The 20,824-nt window shown below is 45.4% G+C and overlaps 2 protein-coding genes across 2 annotated transcripts; both read left to right on the top strand.

Moving 5' to 3' along the window:
* Nucleotides 1–286: 286 nt before the first annotated feature.
* LOC125536875 (cytochrome P450 84A1-like) lies at nt 287–4,434 on the top strand. The gene is made up of 2 exons (XM_048700186.2): nt 287–1,289; nt 3,599–4,434. The coding sequence occupies exons 1-2, from the start codon at nt 375–377 to the stop codon at nt 4,241–4,243; spliced, it is 1,560 nt and encodes a 519-aa protein (XP_048556143.2). The 5' UTR covers nt 287–374; the 3' UTR covers nt 4,244–4,434.
* A 6,331-nt stretch (nt 4,435–10,765) lies between these two features.
* Nucleotides 10,766–12,077, top strand: LOC125542778 (putative thionin-2.3). The gene is made up of 3 exons (XM_048705955.2): nt 10,766–11,168; nt 11,433–11,492; nt 11,726–12,077. The coding sequence occupies exons 1-3, from the start codon at nt 10,781–10,783 to the stop codon at nt 11,812–11,814; spliced, it is 537 nt and encodes a 178-aa protein (XP_048561912.2). The 5' UTR covers nt 10,766–10,780; the 3' UTR covers nt 11,815–12,077.
* Nucleotides 12,078–20,824: the final 8,747 nt, after the last annotated feature.

A 20,824-nucleotide genomic window follows, 5' to 3' on the forward strand; every position in this document is an offset into this window, starting at 1 on the left:
TGACAGTAGTGCTCGCATTTTTCTAAATTTATTATAGGCCTTTCGGCGATGTATGTTTAGTGGGAGATGTTCCCATCGAATATGAAAGTGTATGTGACGATTCATCAATCTTAAAATGATATGTCAGCTCAGTTTCTCGAAGGTGTTCATAAGAGTAACGTGTGTGTGCATAGCGGTGAGTGTATGTGCATACGTATATATCTCAACTACTGCTCCAACTATATAGGCATCCTCCACTCTTCTCCTTACCCTCTACTCACGAGCGCTATAACACATCAACCTGAAATCCACAGAGTTGAGAATACCCCAAGAAAAAGAAAAGGTAGAGCTTCTAGTTTGAGTTTCAATCAGTGGTGGGCTTAGCCAAGATCGACATGGAATGGTTCCAAGAGCCAGTGAGATGGCTGTTCGTTGCCTCGGTCATCTTCGTGTTGCTGCAGCGGCGGCGTGGCAAGGCGCCGCCACTGCCCCCAGGGCCGTACTCGCTGCCGATCGTCGGCAATATCTTTATGATGCAGCAGCTGACTCACCGAGGCTTCGCGGCGTTGGCGAAGCAGTACGGCGGCCTTCTCCACCTCCGCCTCGGCAAGGTCCACACCTTCGCCGTGTCGACGCCGGAGTACGCGCAGCAGGTGCTGCAGGCCCAGGACGCCGCCTTCTCGCACCGGCCAGCGACCATCGCCACCACCTACCTCACCTACGACCGAGCCGACATGGTGTTTGCCCACTACGGGCCCTTCTGGCGTCAGATGCGCAAGCTGTGCGTGATGAAGCTCTTCAGCCGGCGCCGTCCCGGGACGTGGCTTGCCGTGCGCGACGAGTCCGCAGCGCTCGTCCGTGCCGTGGCCCGGCGGAGCGGCGAGCCCGTCAACCTCGGCGACCTCATCTTCAACCTCAGCATGAACGTCACCTTCCGCGCAGCGTTCGGCGCTGAAGCCGCCGCCAGCGACGGCGATGGCCGGAAGCAGGAGGAGTTCATCGCCATCATGCAGGAGTTCTCCAAGCTCTTCGGCGCGTTCAGCATCGGCGACTTCATCCCGTGGCTCGGCTGGGCGGACCCGCAGGGCATCAACGTGCGCCTCCGAGCCGCCCGCGCCGCCCTTGACGAGTTCATCGACAAGATCATCGACGAGCACATAAAGAGAGGCAAGAACCCTGACGACATGGACGCCGACATGGTAGACGGCATGCTCGCGTTCCTCCCTGAAACGAAGCCAGAGAAGACCGCTGGCGACGACCTGCAGAACACGCTCCGCCTCAACCGTGACAACATCAAGGCCATCATCATGGTACGTACACGCACGGCCAAACATCCATTATTTATTTCTAGCATCTACTTCCTTCGTTCTTTTTTATAAGACGATTTAGGCAGTCCGTTTTAGGGCGTATGTGAAATGTGCAAAACGGTCTTATAAAAAGGAACGGAGTATACCGTTGATTACATCTGCCGGCGACCGTGGTCTTTTGTTATTTTAATAAACTTTCAATCTATTTATTTTCAATTATAATAGTACAAAGAAGATCTAAAACAATAAAAATTAGGTGTGGCTAGATCTCAGTCGACTAAGACTTAATCAAGTCTCAGTCAAGTGACACGGCATATTAAAAAAATAAAAGAAAATTTTACACAATTCTCTATGTAAGATCTCGTGAATATAGAATCAACTCAGACTTCGTTAAGTCTCAGCCGACTGAGAATTAGCAATCCCGACAAAAAATATACATCTAGATTCGTAGATCACCTAGCGATGACTACAGTCACTGAAGTGAAGCGAAGGTGCGCCACCGTCATCGCCCCTCCTTCGCCGGAGCCATGCACAACATGTTGTAGTAAACAGTTGGGAAGTCGTCGTGCTAATCTAAAACACCATAATGACAGCGTGCGAGGAGTCGTTGTGCAATAGCGATGCGGCACGGATAGTAGCTTGGCCATTGTTCACATCTAAAACACCGTGCTCATTCTTGAGTTACACAGTATCAACATTTTGTCTTGTGCAACTTGAGTAATCACATATGTGCAATTAATTATTTTAACTTCCACAATTATTAATTCAACATTTTTATTATATATTTTTCTATTTTTTGAAAGCTTGTTATATATTTTTCTAATCTTACATGTAAGGTGCCCATTTTGTTATATGCAATTTAAATAGCGATTGTAGTTACCATTTTTTCTATCATAGATTTTTGTAATTTAGCTTCCAACTGTCAATTGCATAAAACACAAGGAAAAATGAAAGCAACAAATAAAGGAAAAAAATACAGGTTGGGTTTTACAGAAACGTAGCCTTTTGTTCTCTCTGAGAAAAAGTACTAATAAAGAAGAGCCATAAAGGCCAATATCAGCAGGCCCAACCAGCAAGAAAAAGAAGGAGACCAAAACAAACAAACGCCCTCCAAATTGCAATTCATTTTGTCTCAAAAAAATTGCAATTAATTTTTCGAGATTATTTATTTATTATATCTAAATATTTTAGTTGCTATAAAAACAAATTCTAAAAAATTTGGTTCTCATTAAAATTACATGAATCTTTATACAAAAATTTAAAATTTTAAAATTACGCATTTTAAAAATATCAAAACTTTTCAAAATTTAGACAAACACTTGTTTAAAGTAATGCAATTTTTAAAAATGCACAACCATTTTTTAAACCTGCAAACACGTTAAAAGGTGTGATTAATTTTAAAATTTCATGAACATTTAGAAAAACGTGATTACATTTTTTGAATTACATGAATCTTTTTTGAAGTACACAAACACTTTTTAAGATTTCCTGAATTGTTTCAAAAGTTATGAATGCTTACCAAAATTACCAATTTTTTATAAATGTTTAAACATTTTGTTCTTATTTTATGTAACTAAAGTATATATTATTATTGAAATTTGAAAGAAAGAAAATAAAAAATCATACATGTTAATGGTTCGAGCAGTGGCAGGCTGATTAAGACATCCTTCAGGTGGAGTGAGGCTATGTTTCTGCTGCGAGCGACACAAAGCATGCACAATCCCTATTTATGGCATTAAGCGACAAAAAAGTGGCCCTTCAGCACAAGAATCAGCACACGAACGAGCAAAGTGGGCTGGCCCACTTAACCAGTAGTATAGGATTACGAACTTGGGAATCTCCTAGATGGTATTTTCGTGGTTTCCCGGTTTTATCTTAGGTTTTTATTATCTTATGTCTCTATTTTTTTTTCTGAATTTCATTCCAACAATTGAATCTTCTATCAAAAGCGGTTTAGTATGTCATGTGAATGTGGTTAATAAACTGTATGTTTGACACCATTCCTGTTGAACTTTCTCGTAAAAAACGTTCCTGATGAACTGGTAGAATATTTATGTCTTCATTGCAACACACGGACAATTAATTAGTAATCAAAAAGGAATTCGTGCTATCCAACATATTTTTTTGGAAACAATTATAGAACCTTATAACTGTTCATCCAACAACATCCATTGAAATTTCGCCATGCACGTGACTGCTCTGGTTTTCAGTATGACATGATATACTGTAATTATGTCATATGACTATGTGACTGCTTTGTTTTCCTGTGTGTAATAATAAACTAACGTTGTGATGGGGCTGCGTGCCTGCAGGACGTGATGTTCGGTGGGACGGAGACGGTTGCGTCGGCAATAGAATGGGCAATGGCCGAAATGATGCACAGCCCAGATGACCTCTTGCAGCTGCAGCAGGAGCTTGCCGACACGGTGGGTCTTGGCCGAAACGTGGACGAGTCGGACCTCAACAACCTCTCCTTCCTCAAATGTGTGATCAAGGAGACACTCCGGTTACACCCGCCCATCCCACTGCTCCACCGCGAGAACGCCGAGGACTGCGTGGTCGGCAGCTACTCTGTGCCCCGGGGCTCAAGCGTCAATATCAACGTCTTCGCCATGGGCCGCGACGCCAAGGTGTGGAAGGACGCCGACACATTCCGTCCGTCGCGGTTCATGGCGGGGGAAGGGGAGGCAGCTGGGGTCGACCTCAAGGGCGGGTGTTTCCAGTTCCTGCCGTTTGGGTCTGGTCGTCGCTCCTGCCCCGGGATGGCGCTCGGCCTGTACTCGCTAGAGCTTGTTATTGCGCAGCTCGCCCACGGGTTCAACTGGGCGCTTCCCGACGGCAAGAAGCCGTCGGAGCTCGACATGGGTGACATTTTCGGCCTTACCGCACCGCGCGCCACAAGGCTCTGGGTCGTGCCCACGCCCCGACTTACCTGCCCTTTGGTTGTCGATGTCTGACGCCGCGTGCCTTGCGCGCACAGCTGATGCTATGTACCAGCCGCGTAGGGTGTGAAGGAGTTTGATTAGCGTGCTAGTTAATCTAGTTGTAGCTGTAGCTATTTTTCCCTTTTGTGTTAGATATTTCTTTGCTTCGTTTAAACAAGATCGCACCCCTACAAATCGGCTGCCTCGAACATGGAATAGCACGACCTGTTCCATGCGCCCGGTTGGAATCGAACCAAAAACATTGCCCCCAACATTTCACGTGCCAATAACTCAACCATGTGCAACTTTCTGTTAGTATTATATGTGTATACGTTCTTTTATATGACTAGGAAACAATTGATTTGAAGTCAAAATAGACACTGCAGGATGGTCTGAACAATTTTTTCTTTCTGTTTTTCGGTTTTATTCCGCCAGGGACCGGGAAATCGATTTCCAACAAAAAAAAATCTGAATTTCTGCTATTTTTTGTTTGAAATTTCGAAATGGATCTTGAATTCAAATTTTCAACAAATTTCAATTGAAAAATATGAGTTTTTGAGCGATTTCAAAAACATTGGGGGCTTACCGGATTTTTTGAATGAATTTTAAATACATGCATACAAGTTTATTTGACAACATCTGACCTTTTAAATTCAAAAAAACTTAATTTTTGAATGATGTCAAAAACATTGGGGGCTCACCAAATTTTAAATATATGCTTACGAGTTTATTTGAAAATATCTTACCTTTTAAATGAAAAAACTTCAATTTTATAACGATGTCAAAAACATTCAGGGCTCATAGAAATTTTTGGTAACCGATCGACCAAGGAAAAACACGGAGATGAAGATGCACACATGCATTAAATCCAGTGCAATATACATTTTGTGTTCCAAATCAATTTTCTGGTAAAATATAAAAGCATCAGTTAGTCTAGACTAACATAAAACCATAGTTGGTGCAGTGGCCAACTCACTGCAGCTTTGTCACTTGTTCGATCCCTGCTGATTGCACTTTTCTTTGCTATGTTTCTATTTATTTCTATACCACTGACAGGCAGGACCCACATGCTGGTACTGGGCTAGAGTTCACGGCAAACGACGGAAATGTACTTAAACGCACCTCAAACACAAGTTATAGCACTGCTTTGTGTCGGTTTTTTTTTCAAGTTTACATATGGGTTTGCACGTCGAGTGTAAGTTCTTATACTAATAGTGTAATTAACTTATTTTTTAAACAGAAACAAAAGACTTGCCTCCTTCATTAATCAAGGAAAAGAGTTTAGAATACATAACACGGACTTAACACATAGCCCATCGGTAAAGAATCAAATATGGATTACTCTCATGGCATAATGATGCTCAAGTGCATAGCTCCACACCAACCCAAAGTATGGCCTAGTCTTGGATAAGCTTGAGTATGAAATAGGGTGGCGTCGTTTTCTTCCTGAAAACTATAGCGCGCTGGTGGCATGAGGAGAGTTCCCATCATTGATATCACGTCCACCGGGATTGATAGGTTCACGGACTCCTCCGAGGATGAGTAGGCCATGAGAGGTGACGGGGGCTCTACTCCCAAATGGATCATCCGTCTCCCATGTTCTACTCTTTCTCGCGGGCGACCACACATTCACTTCACGGGTCTTGTTACGACCATTGATGGAGACGATAGATGAATGACGCGGGCACTCGAATGGAACAAGAAGGACTTGGACGACGGACTTCGCCCAGGCTAGGTTTACGCCCGGTCCCCCTTTTTTAGTGAAAACCCTCCAAAATGTAAATGTTTTCCTCAAGTTTGAATAAAAATCATCCGGTTTAGATGAATTTCATCTGATTTGTTAAAAGACGGTTTGAAATGTGTTCTGGTAGCTTTGGATGGTTGGCTTCTCCATGTCCGCATACTAGTCCCCTTATCAGCGGACAGATGCGCTATCCGTTTTGCAGGCCACCGCCGTTGGAAGTGCCCTAACGCATAGCAACTTGATGGGACTCATGAGCAGGAGCATGCTCCGACCAGCTCAAGATCATGGGCCAGATCCGTGATATTACCCGTGCAATCAAGATCTCAAAACACGTGGCTGAAAAAAAAAATCTTGCTTTCAAATTATAGGAAAGCTGCAATTTCTAAGACCAGGAGACACGGCGCATCTCGCTTTAAACAGCAACCGGGAAGTGTCGGTTGTTGACTCCCTATTCAATTAGCAAAATGCACATGCCCAAATGCATGCATATCCTGTAATATCCGATCTATTATATACTACTCTAGCACTCTGATGGATCTGGATCCGTATCGGCGCCAGCGCTTTTACTACGAGCACTGTGATCGATCTGGATCTGGATCTGGGTCCATGTCTATTATATCTAGCTCTCTCACACTGCTGGCCGGTCCAAGCACCACCACGACACCATAAGCACGGATGGGTTACCTAGTTAATGATCAAAGTCCTCTCAAAAAAAGGTTAATGATCAAAGAAGCAGAGTAATTAAGCAGCTGATGCACATCATGCAGCTTACAAGTTGAGATGTCCGCGACCTGAAGAACCATGTATAATGCAGCGGCGCAACCACTGCGGTAGACTCACCTCACTGAACGCTGGGAGTTCATCAACTATCTATAGGCTCTAAGAAAGTAAATTCAAGATTTATTTGAAATATTTCGCGTGAAATTTATGTGTTATTTTACCGCGGTAACCAGATATCGCCCACCCTCAGTAAAACTTGTCAGGTGTGTCTAGGGCACATCTAGATGTGCTCTAATTGTTGCACATCTAAATGAGTGAATTAAGTATAGAGAGAAAAAGAAAAAAGAAAAAGAAAATATCTACACGAATCTCAACATAAGATTAATGACATAGGACTTAGATGTGCAATACTTATAGCACATCTAGATGTAATTTAGCAAAACTGAAACTTGTCAATCTAACGGCTAAAACCTTGGTGGCGGTATCATCACACGTAGTTTCTCGCTAACATGGGTGATTGCGCACTGGTGTTGATGGAACTCGGGCATCTAAATAATCATTTTAAAGTAGCCACTAAGGGGGAAAAAGTATATGTCGAGTGGTGTTCTATTTGCGGAGTGTATTTCATCAGAGACTCAATAAATAGGTCATTTGCCGGCTGCCCACCATTGGCTGGGATCCTAAGGAAAGCCTGTGAAAGTGGTTAGGAAACTGAACTCAGATCCCCACCCCCCCGTGACCCCGAGCTAGGGTTCCTCCCCTGCTCCCCCGCCGCCGGCAGCCACCCCTCGCCCCCTCCCGCCGGCGCCGACCACAGTCACGCGCGCCCCCCAGCCTACCTCCCTCTTCCCCTCCTCCTCCCCCTTCCCCGGCGCTCCCGTCGCCCCCCCCCCCCCCCCCCGAGGCGGCGGAGCGCCCCTGTCGGTGTCAAAACCGGCGGATCTCGGGTAGGGGGTCCCGAACTGTGCGTCTAAGGCGGATGGTAACAGGAGGCAGGGGACACGATATTTTACCCAGGTTCGGGCCCTCTTGATGGAGGTAAAACCCTACGTCCTGCTTGATTATTCTTGATAATATGAGTAGTACAAGAGTTGATCTACCACGAGATTAGAGAGGCTAAAAACTAGAAGCTAGCCTACGGTATGATTGTCTGTTGTCCTATGGACTAAAACCCTCCGGTTTATATAGACACCGGGGGGGGGGGGGCTAGGGTTACACAAGGTCGGTTACAAAGGAGGAGATATGCATATCCGTACTGCCTAGCTTTCCTTCCACACCAAGGAGAGTCCCATCCGGACACGGTACGAAGTCTTCAATCTCGTATCTTCATAGTCCAACAGTCCGGCTGTCCGGAGACCCCTTAATCCAGGACTCCCTCAGCCCCCCTGCCCACCTCCTCGTCTCGACCCCCTCCTCCTCCATCTCCCTTTGCCGCCTCCGGCGTGCCCGGATGGCGCCGGCGCCGGCGCACGTCCATTCCCCGCGCGACTGGAGGGGGAGTCGGGGCTCCCTCCTGCTCGGCGGCGATGCTGCTCGGCTCGCGGTGGTGGGGCCCGGCGGCGGAGTTCTGCGGGCCTCGGGTGCTCTCGACGCGGCGGCGTGGCCGTTGGCGGCGGGGCGGCGTGGTGGGCGGTAAGCCGGCGGCGCCCGCTCCCAGATATGGGCCCTTTCGGGTCCCATCTGGGCTGGGGCGGGCTTGCGGTCCGGGTCGCGATGGCGTAGCTCCCTGGTGGTGCGGCGAGGCGGCCGTGGATGCAATGGTGATGGCTTCGGCGGCTGGCATGCTGCAGTATGGCTGCAGGCACTGTCCGGACCCGTTGGGGTCCGGCCGGGGCAGTGTGGCCTGGAAAGTCCCTGTTGCTATGTCCAGTCGGCTCCGCGCGGTGGTGGAGGTTGTTCCCTCTTGTCGGCTGCGTTGCCGTTGCCACCGAGCCCGGTGTCTTCTCGTCCTACCTCCAGGTCTCGTGTTGGTGGCCTCGGTGAGATGGTGATGATGGTGCGGTATGCGTAGTGGCGCAGGATGGTGGGCGACATGTTGGGCGGTGCGCTTCCATTTGTCTGGAGTGGCGGTGGTGGTTTCGGGGCGGGAGAAATCTCTGGCGGCTCGTTCGCCACCGGCGCGGCTGCGCCCATGGGCGTTGCCGGACCCTCCTGAGGGGCGTCGGTGATACCCCTTCCCCACTGCCATCCGCGTGCCGGGGGAAACCCTAGGACTTGTCCGAGCAGCAGCGTCGTCGTCGTCGCATTTCTTCATGAAGATGTTGCTTGGTACGCGAGACTTCGGAGTGCTTGGCGGGCGGTGGTACTTCTCCGGAGGGTGCAGCGGGTGTCGGCCATCTTTGCTTAATTGATCTGCCGGCGTCGGCATTTATTTCTTTTTTCTTTGTCTCTTTTTTTCCTTTTGGGATTGTTTGTGCCGCGGCCCCAGCAAGCTGATTGTATCGGTTGGATGTTGCTTTATAATCTAAAGCGGGGGAAACCCTTTTTCATAATAGGTCATTTGCCAAGTGTACCGGCGACAACACTCGGCAAACAGGTGCTTCCTGAACTGTTAAGTTTGGTAAACATGCCAAGTGTTTTTCTTAAGACACTTGGCAAACAATAAAAGAGATGAAAATAAGAAAATGAATAAATGCAAATAAAAGAAAAGACAGAAGAGAAAAAATTAAAGAAAATGAAGATAAGAAAGCACAAAAAGAAAAAGAAAGGAAGGAAATGACAAAAATGGAAAAAGGTGTTTGCCAAGTGTTACATACTATAGAACACTCGACAAAGTCTGCTCTTTGCGAGTGTTTACACTCCGCAAACAGACATACACACCATCCGCATGAAGCCTTCTGATTGGTCAGAACAAACCTCCCATGGATCATGCTCGTGGTTGCTAGATTATCTTAGATGCAACGGCCAGCCCATCTCCTCCCCCTCTCTTCTTATCCTTTTCCTCTCTTCCCTTTCTTCTCGCCGGTCCTCTCCCTTTTTGTCTCAATGATGCCGGCCTCTGCCACCTTACACTGCGCATTGGTGCCCCTTTCCACCTTGCTCAGCCATCCTGGCCTCTACCACTACGGATCCGACGACCCCAAGCATGGATCCATCAACGACGCGCCAAATCAAAGCTACGTGTTCACCTCCCCCGCATCCTCTCCCATCGACAAGAGGCAGCAAAAAAAGGGCAGCGGCGAGCTCGAATAGGCGACGACGCAACTCCCTCCCCCATGGCCCCCAACAACGTCCTCCTCCCCTCCACCCCCCCAATCGATGAGCGCAACCAGCAGCGCGGCTCGGGATGACCTCAGCGGTATGCAGCTTGCATTTGTGTGTGCAGACTGCCCATTCGCTTGCGTTCACCTCTCCAGCTACTATTTGTGATCGTGTGTCCTCCTCATGATGAGCTCATCACGATAACGCAGCTCCCTGGAATTTTTTTCCGTTCATGTGTATATGATTTGCCAAAGTCACGCCTTTGTCAAGTGTCTACACTTGGCAAATCGACCACTTACCATTGTTTCCATCCCCAGTTAGCTTATTGTTATCAAGTACAAACATTTGCCGAGCGCCCAAAAAATACTTGGCAAAATCTTTGCCGAGTGTCCGAGAAAAACAGCCGGCGAGCATGGATTTGCCAAAGGGGGTAAGACCAGTGCATTTTGCCGAATGCAACACTCAGAAAACCATTTACCGAGTATTTGCAGGCCTTTGCCGGGTATTCCTAGCACTCGTCCAGTGGATTCCAGTAGTGAGCCAAATCCACAATCTTATCCGTGAAATCGAGATCTCGAACAGAAATCAAGCTGTACATGCCCAATTGAATATGCATCTGATACAATACTATCCTCTAGCACTGCGGTCTCGATGTACCATGCGTATATATTGTATCCCGCTTGATCGATGCAGCATATCTATGTACTATATCTTATGTGATCCTCTATGACTGCTGGCCGGCTGAACCACCGACATGACACATGACACCACGCACGCACCGATGCAGCAACAATGTTAGAGAATGATCAATGGAGCAGAGTAATTTTGTGTGTGTGTGTGAATAAAGAAGCAGAGTAATTGAGCAGCTAGCACATGCACACCACGCAGCTAGCTTACAAGTTGAGATGCGTGGCCAGCTCGCTCCAGCCAGATCTCCTATAAATAGTGGCGATGCTAAGGTGTTGCTTCATCTCATCTCATCTCATCTCAGTGTCATTCATTTCAATCACCGTGTGTGTGTGAAAGAACTGAACATGGCCATGAGAGGCAACAATGTCAAGACCTTGGCGTTGATGCTCGTAGTTGTGGGTCTTGTGGCACTCCAGCAAACCCAGCAAGTACAAGCATCCCACTGTTGTTGCCATCTAGACTCCGTCCCTACCTATTTTAAGTGCCGCGAAAAATCTGATAGCACCGTCTCAGAGTGCTGCGGTTCTTCTGATGGCTATATATCAGACGCCGCTGGATTTGAATGCAAGTCCGGTTTTATAGATATAGAGACAACACTGCAAGGTATGTGAAATGACCCTTCTTTTCGTCGTACATATTAATTCGGTTTTGCATTCACCGTTTGCTTGCAACTCTATATCTGTCTACTATATTGTGGATGGTAGGAAGAAGAGATCGATGGATGGATGGAACCTGTTTTTAATTACTAGCTAGCTTGTGAGCTCCATTTGGATATATATTATGCAAGAGATGGATCGATATATATTTAATTTTTGCTTGTTTACATTTACCTGCATATACGCTGCTGTGCTGCCTACCGGGAATCAGCCGTCAACTACTGCAAGCTGGGGTGCACGGCTTCCTTGTGCAACAAAGTAACTCCATCTGGTAAGGTTCTCGAGATCTTGGTTGCCACTTGGTTTATCACTAACACCAACCCCCACCATCACGTGCGCATGCTGCTACAAATCTCTATGCAATAACCCTGCAATATACAAACAAAATGCATGGATCAGTCCCCCAGAAGTCTCATAGTACTAGTAAAAGTCCCACCTGTATAACTCATTGCTCGCATGTATGATGTATCACCTAATTAATATTTTTTTTTCATACCGATGTAGGGAAAGATGCCATGGAACACTGCACTAGTGGATGCCACGATCTCTGCACCAAGAACAATGCCGAAATTGCGCAAGTCGTCGCGGCTTAACTAGTTATGCCAAAGAGCTGCATCTGACAAGCCCGCCAAGGAGTGTTTATGTTGCCTTCAATAATTGGTGCCAAATCCAATAAGGATCATGAGCTGTATGATGCATCTTCCTGCGAGGATGTATAGTGCTCGATCATCATTTCTTGTTAAATGTTTTATGTTGTATCCTTGGCAAATGGCATGATGACGACATGCTTTTAGTGAAATCTTGTTTAGTTTGCAAATTATTATGGTGCTTTGTTCTATTGAGTCATCTTGCTTTTTGTTCTTCCTTTTCATAGGGTAAGCAATGTTGTGGTTGGCAAGGGGTCTTTTGAGGTTAATCAAAGCATGGGCGGTCAATTAGTGTTTCAGCCATCATGCATGTGTCAATAAGATACATGCAAAGCTAAAAAAAGAAGAAGAAAAAGATATATGCAAAGCTTTTGCCTCAACTTTCACAGTAAACTTCGTAAACTCTCGTCCACTTCCACAGTGGTGGAACTAGCACTTTATCGAAGCTCGGGCACGTCACATGCATCATTATCTCACTTGCCTACCGAGAACGTGTAAACAAAATCAGTAATGTTTCATAGATCCTAGATGTACAGAACACGAGATATGACAACAAATAACTCACGAAATTCTGTGAAATTTTGTAAATCTCGTCTTTGGAGACTACCAACTGTGAGAAATACTAGCCATACTACCAAACTTTTCGAAAACCAAGTTTCGATCGTAGAATTGTAAATCATGTAATTATGCCTTAAAACATAAACACATTTTCTGATGATACAAATATAAACATATTATTTATCAAAAAATATAAACACAATTGAGACCTATTTGGAAAAAAAATTGTTTTAAAAATGGTCATTGTGTATTAAACAATTATCATGTATTTCATAAAACATTCATCATGTTTTAAAAAATTATCACGTATAAAAAACTGTTCAACACTTTTTCAATTTGTGAATAATATATTTGTATGAAATACCTGTGTATTGTGATAATAGATTAAAATTTTTGAATACTTTAATATTAAATTTGTATGCACTAACTTTTCTAAACTATTTTTTTAACCTGTGACCATAGAACAATTGTTCTATGGTATTTTCATTAAAAAGAATATTTACAAAGTTCAAGACTAATACAAATCACCCAATGCCAGCTCTAGGTATCATTATAAAATAAATTACATGATCTGTTTCAATCCACTGTTCTATCTTTTCAGCCTTGGTTTGCTTAGTTCTGAGTTTAATGTGTTGCATACCTTCCTGAACATAGAATTTCCAAATGTTCAAACTGGGTGGAGTAGATCTGAATATCTTATCATTCCTGACCATCCAGATGCCCCAGCAGCCCATGATAATGATCTCCATAGCCAAATCCTGAGGAATATTCTTGATTGTCAGCCAAACCTCATCATAGGTCGAGATACCCCTCTGTCTATTTGGGAGAATACAGTTCCAGCAACTTAAGGCAAAATGGCAGTCCCAGAAGAGGTGAGTTAATGTTTCTTGGGTTTCGTCCAAACATAGAGCGCAGTTGTTATCTGGCAGGTACATGTTCTTTCTGTGAAGCAGATACCTTGTGCTAACTCTGTTGTAAAGTACCATCCAAAATAATATCTTGTGCCTTAGTCTGCAATTCGACTTCCACAACTGCCTGAAGATGGAGTGTGCTTCATTCTTGTCAATAAGAGTTTTGTACATCTTCATAGAATAAGAACTTTGGTGAGGCCCAGTTATATATCATTGTCTTCACTGCGTATCAGACTGTGCAGTTGATCTTGTAGGAGATTGAATTGGTTAAGAGCCTGTTGTGAAAGTAGTCGGTGAAAACAGACCTCAAGCTCCTGCTGCTCTTGCATCTGATTCAGTGTGATTTCTTTGTTGATGACAAAGGAGAATAGTTCAGGCATCTTTTGATTAAGTGGCAGGTCTGACCAATTATCATGCCAGAACAGTGTAGTGTGCCCCTTTCCTGGTATGCAGCTAGCATACTTCTTGAAGTCAGGCAACAAAATACCTTTCCACCAGAAAGAACCCACCATTTTGTCACTAGGAAGACAATCTTGATAGTAGGTTTCCCAAATAATCTTGACCCAAGGTGTGTCAGCTTTATTGAAGAACTTATGCAAGAATTTCATAAGCAGGGCCTGATTGTGTTTATGAATATCTAAGATCCCCAGGCCACCATGTGATTTGGGTTGACAAACCTTATCCCAAGAAACCAGTATCATTCCTCTATCCTTAATAACAAATTTCCTCCAGAAACAGTTCATAAGATATGTATTGATCTGTTTGATCACTGTTTTAGGGATCCAAAGTGTGCACATGAAAAAAGTGGGCATACTGGTGAAGACAGATTTAATGAGGGTCAATTTGTCTCCAGTGGATAGCATAGTAGAGCAGCTCAATAGCCTTGATTCAATTCTTTGTAGCATAGGGAGAAAATCCACAATCTTTGGCTTAATATGACACAAAGGAAGACCTAGATATTTGTGAGGCAAAGCACCAATCTGACAGCCCAGTAACTGTGAAAGTGTATCCATCTTGTCCAGAGGGGTGTTGATTGCAATGAGAGTTGACTTTGAGTAGTTTTGAGCCCAGTGTAAGCAGCTGTTACGGCATATCTCTCTCAAGGTAGTTTTGGTGATTGATGACAACATGTTGGCGGACTAATCTTGTGCTTTGAATTATTCTCAGATTCTCCCCTGGCATGAGACGCCTTCTTTCCCTCAGAGTGTATTTCAAGACGGTGTAGCTCTTTCGTTTCTTTCTTGGTGGACTAGTTGCGTAGAGGGCACCGTACTATCAAGAGGGGGTCCGCTGGGGTTTTGCATGGGTGGAATCTTCACGTACACATCAGCTTCTCACCCTCCGAGTTTTTTTTCCTGTCCATTGAAGAGATCTCTCCTCTCTTCCTTGTCCTGTCTGGGTTTGAGCGGCAGTACCGTGCACCCAGCGATAGCACCGCTGAGAAGCCACAAGCGGCAGTACCGCTCCACAGCGGTAGTACCACCGTGGCTCCACAGCAGTAGTACCGCTGGGGGCCCGACACCTCCGCCTGGTCCTCAGCTTCTTTGAGGGATCGTCTCTCCCTCTCTCTCTCGCCCCAGCAGTAGTACCGCACCGCCTGCGGTACTACGGCCGAAGGGTCACAAGCGGTAGTACCGCTCCAAAGCGGTACTACCGCCCTTGACCCCACTGCCGTAGTATCGTTGGGAAGTCTGGCTCCTACCGCCTTGATTCGAGAGGTCTTTTTCTCGTGTCGGGTTTTGCGGCACTAGTCACGGTTGTAGTGGCGGTAGTACCGTTCCTGGAGCGGTAGTACCGCCCTACCACCGCGGTAGTACCGCAGTTGGAGCTTTTCCCTTTTAGTCTCCTCAGCGCGGCAGTACCGCTGGATGGCGCGGCAGTACCGCTCCCCGGGCGGTAGTACCGCCCCCTCTCAGCGGTAGTACCGCCCTGTGCATGGCTGGTTGGTGGGGGGCAACGGGTTTGTTGCCCCCACTATAAAAGGGAGCCCCCTTCTTCCTTTCCACCCACCTCTTCTCCCCCAAGCTTCATTTATTGCTCAAGCTCCATTAAATACTCCAAGCTTCATTTTTTTCCCGATCTATCTCCCTAGCCAATCAAACTTGTTGATTTGCTCGGGAGTGGTTGAGAAGGCTCCGATCTACACTTCCACCAAGGGATTTTCGAATCCCCCACTCATCCCTAGCGGATCTTGTTACTCTTGGGTGTTTGAGCTGAAGGAAATATGCCCTAGAGGAAATAATAAAGTTATTATTTATTTCCTTATATCATGATAAAAGTTTATTATTCATGCTAGAATTGTATTAACCGAAAACATAATACATGTGTGAATACATAGACAAACAAAGTGTCACTAGTATGCCTCTACTTGACTAGCTCGTTAATCAAAGATGGTTATGTTTCCTAACCATGGACAAAGAGTTGTCATTTGATTAAACGGGATCACATCATTAGTTGAATGATCTGATTGACATGACCCATTCCATTAGCTTAGCACCCGATCGTTTAGTATGTTGCTATTGTTTTCTTCATGACTTATACATGTTCCTATGACTATGAGATTATGTAACTCCCGTGTGCCGGAGGAACACCTTGTGTGCTACCAAACGTCACAACGTCACTGGGTGATTATAAAGGTGCTCTACAGGTGTCTCCAAAGGTACATGTTGGGTTGACATATTTCGAGATTAGGATTTGTCACTCCGATCGTCGGAGAGGTATCTCTGGGCCCTCTCGGTAATGCACATCACTTAAGCCTTGCAAGCAATGCAACTAATGAGTTAGTTGCGAGATGATGTATTACGGAACGAGTAAAGAGACTTGCCGGCAACGAGATTGAACTAGGTATTGGATACCGACGATCGAATTGAAGGAAATATGCCCTAGAGGCAATAATAAAGTTACTATTTATTTCCTTATATCATGATAAAAGTTTATTATTCATGCTAGAATTGTATTAACCGGAAACATAATACATGTGTGAATACATAGACAAACAAAGTGTCACTAGTATGCCTCTACTTGACTAGCTCGTTAATCAAAGATGGTTATGTTTCCTAACCATGGACAAAGAGTTGTCATTTGATTAAACGGGATCACATCATTAGTTGAATGATCTGATTGACATGACCCATTCCATTAGCTTAGCACCCGATCGTTTAGTATGTTGCTATTGCTTTCTTCATGACTTATACATGTTCCTATGACTATGAGATTATGTAACTCCCGTGTGCCGGAGGAACACCTTGTGTGCTACCAAACGTCACAACGTAACTGGGTGATTATAAAGGTGCTCTACAGGTGTCTCCAAAGGTACATGTTGGGTTGACGTATTTCGAGATTAGGATTTGTCACTCCGATCGTCGGAGAGGTATCTCTAGGCCCTCTTGGTAATGCACATGGGAGGAGGTGCAGGACACCGTTGTCATGGGACGAAGTTGGAGACCGTCAATTCTTTGGACCAGATTTGATTAAGGAGTCTGAACGGAAGGTTAAGTTGATTTGCGATAGGCTCAAGGTAGCCCAGTCCAGGCAGAAGAGCTACGCAGATTCTAAACGCAAGGAGACAGTTTACGAAACTGGAGACAGGGTTTATCTTCGAGTATCCCCACTTCGAGGAGTTAAGCGCTTTGGAGTTAAGGGAAAGTTAGCACCGCGTTTCATTGGACCGTATAAGATCTTGCAACGTATGGGAGAAGTCGCTTATAAGTTGGAATTACCAGAGGGACTGTCAGGAGTTCATGATGTATTCCATGTTTCTCAGCTGAAGAAATGTCATGCCAAGATGGCGGAGGTACCGCTAAGAGATACAGTACCGCTTGAAGCGATTCAGTTGGAGGATGACTTAACATATGAGGAGAAGCCAGTCAAGATTCTCGATTATGCCAGCAGAGTTACCCGCAGCAAGGTTATCAAGTTTTGCAAAGTTCAGTGGAACCACCACTCAGAGGATGAAGCCACCTGGGAGAGAGAAGAAGATTTGCTCAAGGACCTCCCTCACCTATTTTCTAGCCAACCTGAATCTCGAGGGCGAGATTCATCTTAAGGGGGGTAGGTTTGTAACATCCCAAATTTGCAATTTGGAATGTTATACACTAGATCATCATGCATAACATATTTTTCTTGCATTTTGGTTGATCCTAGAAATTTCACGCAACTCAAGGACCTTCGAAGAGAGTTGGAGATTTCATTATTTTCATATTTGAGAGTTTTCTCGAATTTGAAAAGAGGATCATTTGATTTATTTATTTCATCTTCAATAATTTTTCCAATATCAAAAATATAAGAGAGGGAATAATATGACTTTCCCAAAATTGAGGAAAAATGAAGATTTAATAAATAGATCAAATTTTGTTTGCCGGAGTTGTTTGTTTTCTTTGGATAGGGAAAAATGCGCGTTTTCGAAAATTGCATTTTAGGCCCGGAGTAAAGTTCATTTTGTTCGACCCGTTGTCAGGAGTCGGGGAAAATTTACTTTAGGTTTTTCGGAGTTTGTTTAGTTAGTTTTCTTTTTGTTTTTCTGCGCGGAACCGTTAAAAAAACCTTCGCAGCGCCTTGGGCCAAGGCCCAGCCAGCAGGCCGGCCGGCCAGGCCCCAGCCCCAGCCGCGCGCGCGCCAGGCGCCAGGCGCAGGCAGCCGCCGCCTCTCGCTCTAGGCCGAGTCCCAGCGGGACTCTAGGCCGGTTAGCCCCCCCCTCTTTCCTTGTTTCTTTTCTTTTGCTTGCCCCCTACCCCAAGTCTCCTCTCCCCTCACCTATATAAATACCAACACCCCCCTCTCCTCACATCAAAACCCCAAGCCCCTCTCCTCCTAAGCCGCAGCAAGCAGCAGCGTGCAGCCCCAAGCCGCCGCCTTAGCCGCGCCACCCCGCGCCTAAGCCGCCGCCGCCGCCCTTAGCCGCCGCCGCCCGGAGCCCGCCTCCCGAGGTAGCCGCGCCTCTCTTTTTCTTCCCCGGTCTAGTTTTTCCTAAAAGAACCGTTCCGTTTTCTCTCCGATTCTTTTCTTTTTCTTCCGGTTTTGTTTCGGTTTTCTTCCGAAACCCTAGATCGGTTTTCCGTTTCTTTTTCGGTTTCTTTTCCGAAAACCCTAGATCGGTTTTCGTTCTTCTTTCGGACCGTTCGTCCCAACGAACGTGATCACCGATTTTTCCCGGTTAACAACGTCCGTTCGTTTAACCGCTCTTCGTTTTTCTTTCTCGTCAGTTTTATTCCGCGTTCTTTCCGATCGCGATCTCAGATCTGATCCTCGTTCTAGTCTTTCTTCCGCTCGTTTATCGGAATCAGGTGATTCAAGCGCTTGGAGTTTCGTTTCGAAACCTCCGTTGCGTCTAATCAACTTGAACAAGTTTTTGCCACAATAAAATTTGACCTAGTTTCAACCTTCTAGAACCGAGTTGTTTCTTCCGCCGTTTGTTTTCTGTTTCCTTGTTCGGTTCTTTCTTTCTTTGCAACCGGAGTTCTTAAGTTGAACTCTCTGGTTCGTTCTCTTGTTCGAGTTTTACCTGTGCATTAGATGAGTACTTATTGTGTGCTTGTTGTTTGTCTGCGATAGATCACCCGGATTGCGCCACTTGTTACTTCGAAACCCTAGGTCTCGCGGATCCTCAGCAAGGCAAGTAACACTTTGATCATACCTTTTTCTACAACCCATGTTTTATTGCATTAGATCGATCCTCTCACATTGCATGATTAGGATCTAATTAAATTGTGGGATGGGAAGTAGATGAGGTAGTACCTATTACCTGTATTATTATCAAACCTTTGGGAGTTACTTCTACGCTTGCTTATTATGCCATGCTATGCTAGTAGACGTGGATTGGGTGAGTGATATCCATGACAGATGTGAGATTGATAATTAAGGGTTTCTCTAAGGTGGCAACTTAAACACACATCTGGGTGGATTGAGGCACCTGATGTCTATCAGGACTTGCCTGTTTTTATTTCGGACTGCCACCCAGGCTCAAAGGGATCATAAGATCATTCATGCTAGTAACTTCCGTGTGCAGCCACAAGCTATTATGGGCTCTGGCATAGTTGACTAAGTCGTGCGAACTCTTACGCGTAGACTAGCAGATGTAGGGGAAAGTAGGTGTACCGGTCTACCCACATGTAAGGTGCTAGCGCTTCTGAAAGACTGTGTCTCGGTCATCCGTCTTCTCAAACACCATGTAGTGCGAGAAACCAAACGGAGGCGATCGAGTCTTGTGGGGAAAAGTGCGCAAACCTCTGCAGAGTGTATAAACTAATCATGGTTAGCCGTGTCCCCGGTTATGGACAACTTGAGTATCTAGTACTTGAATATCATGTGAATCTCATCATGTTACTTCTAATTAATGTTGTTGGGTTTTAAATTACTTAATTGGGATCGGAATGCTGTCAACCATTCTCGATGTTTAACAACCACCATGATAGTTAAATAAATTTATTCCTTTGCAGTAGGGAAAAACTGGCTTTACGCAAAACTGTAACCATAAAGCTTTCCACCAGCCATATATGCATATAGTATAGTTGTTTCATTCCATCATTCTCTATGTGTTACATTGCCAGCATATTCCATGTGTTGACCCGTTTTTGGGCTGCAACCTTCATGTTGCAGACTTTTCAGATGACGAGTAAGGTGCTTTTAGGTCGTGGTTCTATACTCAGTGATGCCGTTGGAGTTGATGGACCCATTTATCTTCCGAGTCTTCCGCTGTTACCGTTATTAGATGGCCTTAAGCCATATTTATTGTAATAAGTTCTCTTTTGAGACAACAATGTAATAAGTGTGTGATTGCCACTCTGCTATAAATCCTTCGATGTACTGTGTGGTGTCAGCATTACTGATCCAGGGATGACACCTGAGCACAGAGCACTTGATCCATTCGGGTCGGGTCGCTACAGAGATGGTATCAGAGCACACGCTGACTGTAGGACACGACCACTAAGTTAAAGCCATAGATCACCATTCTCTTCTCATTTTCTAACTCCTCATCTTTTCTACTCTTTTAGGATGACGAACGCGAAGATTAAGTATGCTCAACCGGATGAAGGCACACCATTTGGATTTCACCTGAAGGAAGTCACCAAGTACCTGAACATTGGATTACCAAGCTTCACGGGAACCTTCAACGCCACTCTGCCTGAAGAGGAGCGCTGGAAGATTCAAGCTCACGTTCCTGGAAGGACATTCGCACCAATCACGAAGCCCATAGATAGTGTTTTCAATGCACCAACCTGGAGTCTGGGAAGGAGCATGGCAGCTCATATCACCATGGGACGCATTGGAGAAGTTTATCAAGAAGACCTCAAGGACACTATCTACCAGATTTGCGGACGCCGAGACGAACAATGGGAGTTAGTCAGCACCAAGAAGGATAGATCCATTGCATCTTTCATCCAGGAGTTAAACCAGCACATTCAACGCCACGAGAACCAGATGTGCAATGATATGATAGTGTTGAAGAATGCAAAGGCAAGGATCATCGAGCTAGAAGGAGAACTGAAGTC

This window comes from Triticum urartu, chromosome 1A (assembly GCF_056163025.1).
Source record: "Triticum urartu cultivar PI428250 chromosome 1A, HENAU_Tu73, whole genome shotgun sequence".
Taxonomy (NCBI): Eukaryota; Viridiplantae; Streptophyta; class Magnoliopsida; order Poales; family Poaceae; genus Triticum; species Triticum urartu.

What these genes read in the sequence shown, in the direction of transcription:
- LOC125542778 (XM_048705955.2), top strand. Translation starts at nt 10,781, where the DNA reads ATGCGTGGCCAGCTCGCTCCAGCCAGATCTCCTATAAATAGTGGCGAT. An exon ending in TATAGAGACAACACTGCAAG is followed by an intron (nt 11,169 to 11,432) that starts GTATGTGAAATG and finishes ACCGGGAATCAG; the next exon opens with CCGTCAACTACTGCAAGCTG. An exon ending in CAACAAAGTAACTCCATCTG is followed by an intron (nt 11,493 to 11,725) that starts GTAAGGTTCTCG and finishes ATACCGATGTAG; the next exon opens with GGAAAGATGCCATGGAACAC.
- LOC125536875 (XM_048700186.2), top strand. Translation starts at nt 375, where the DNA reads ATGGAATGGTTCCAAGAGCCAGTGAGATGGCTGTTCGTTGCCTCGGTC. An exon ending in ACATCAAGGCCATCATCATG is followed by an intron (nt 1,290 to 3,598) that starts GTACGTACACGC and finishes GCGTGCCTGCAG; the next exon opens with GACGTGATGTTCGGTGGGAC.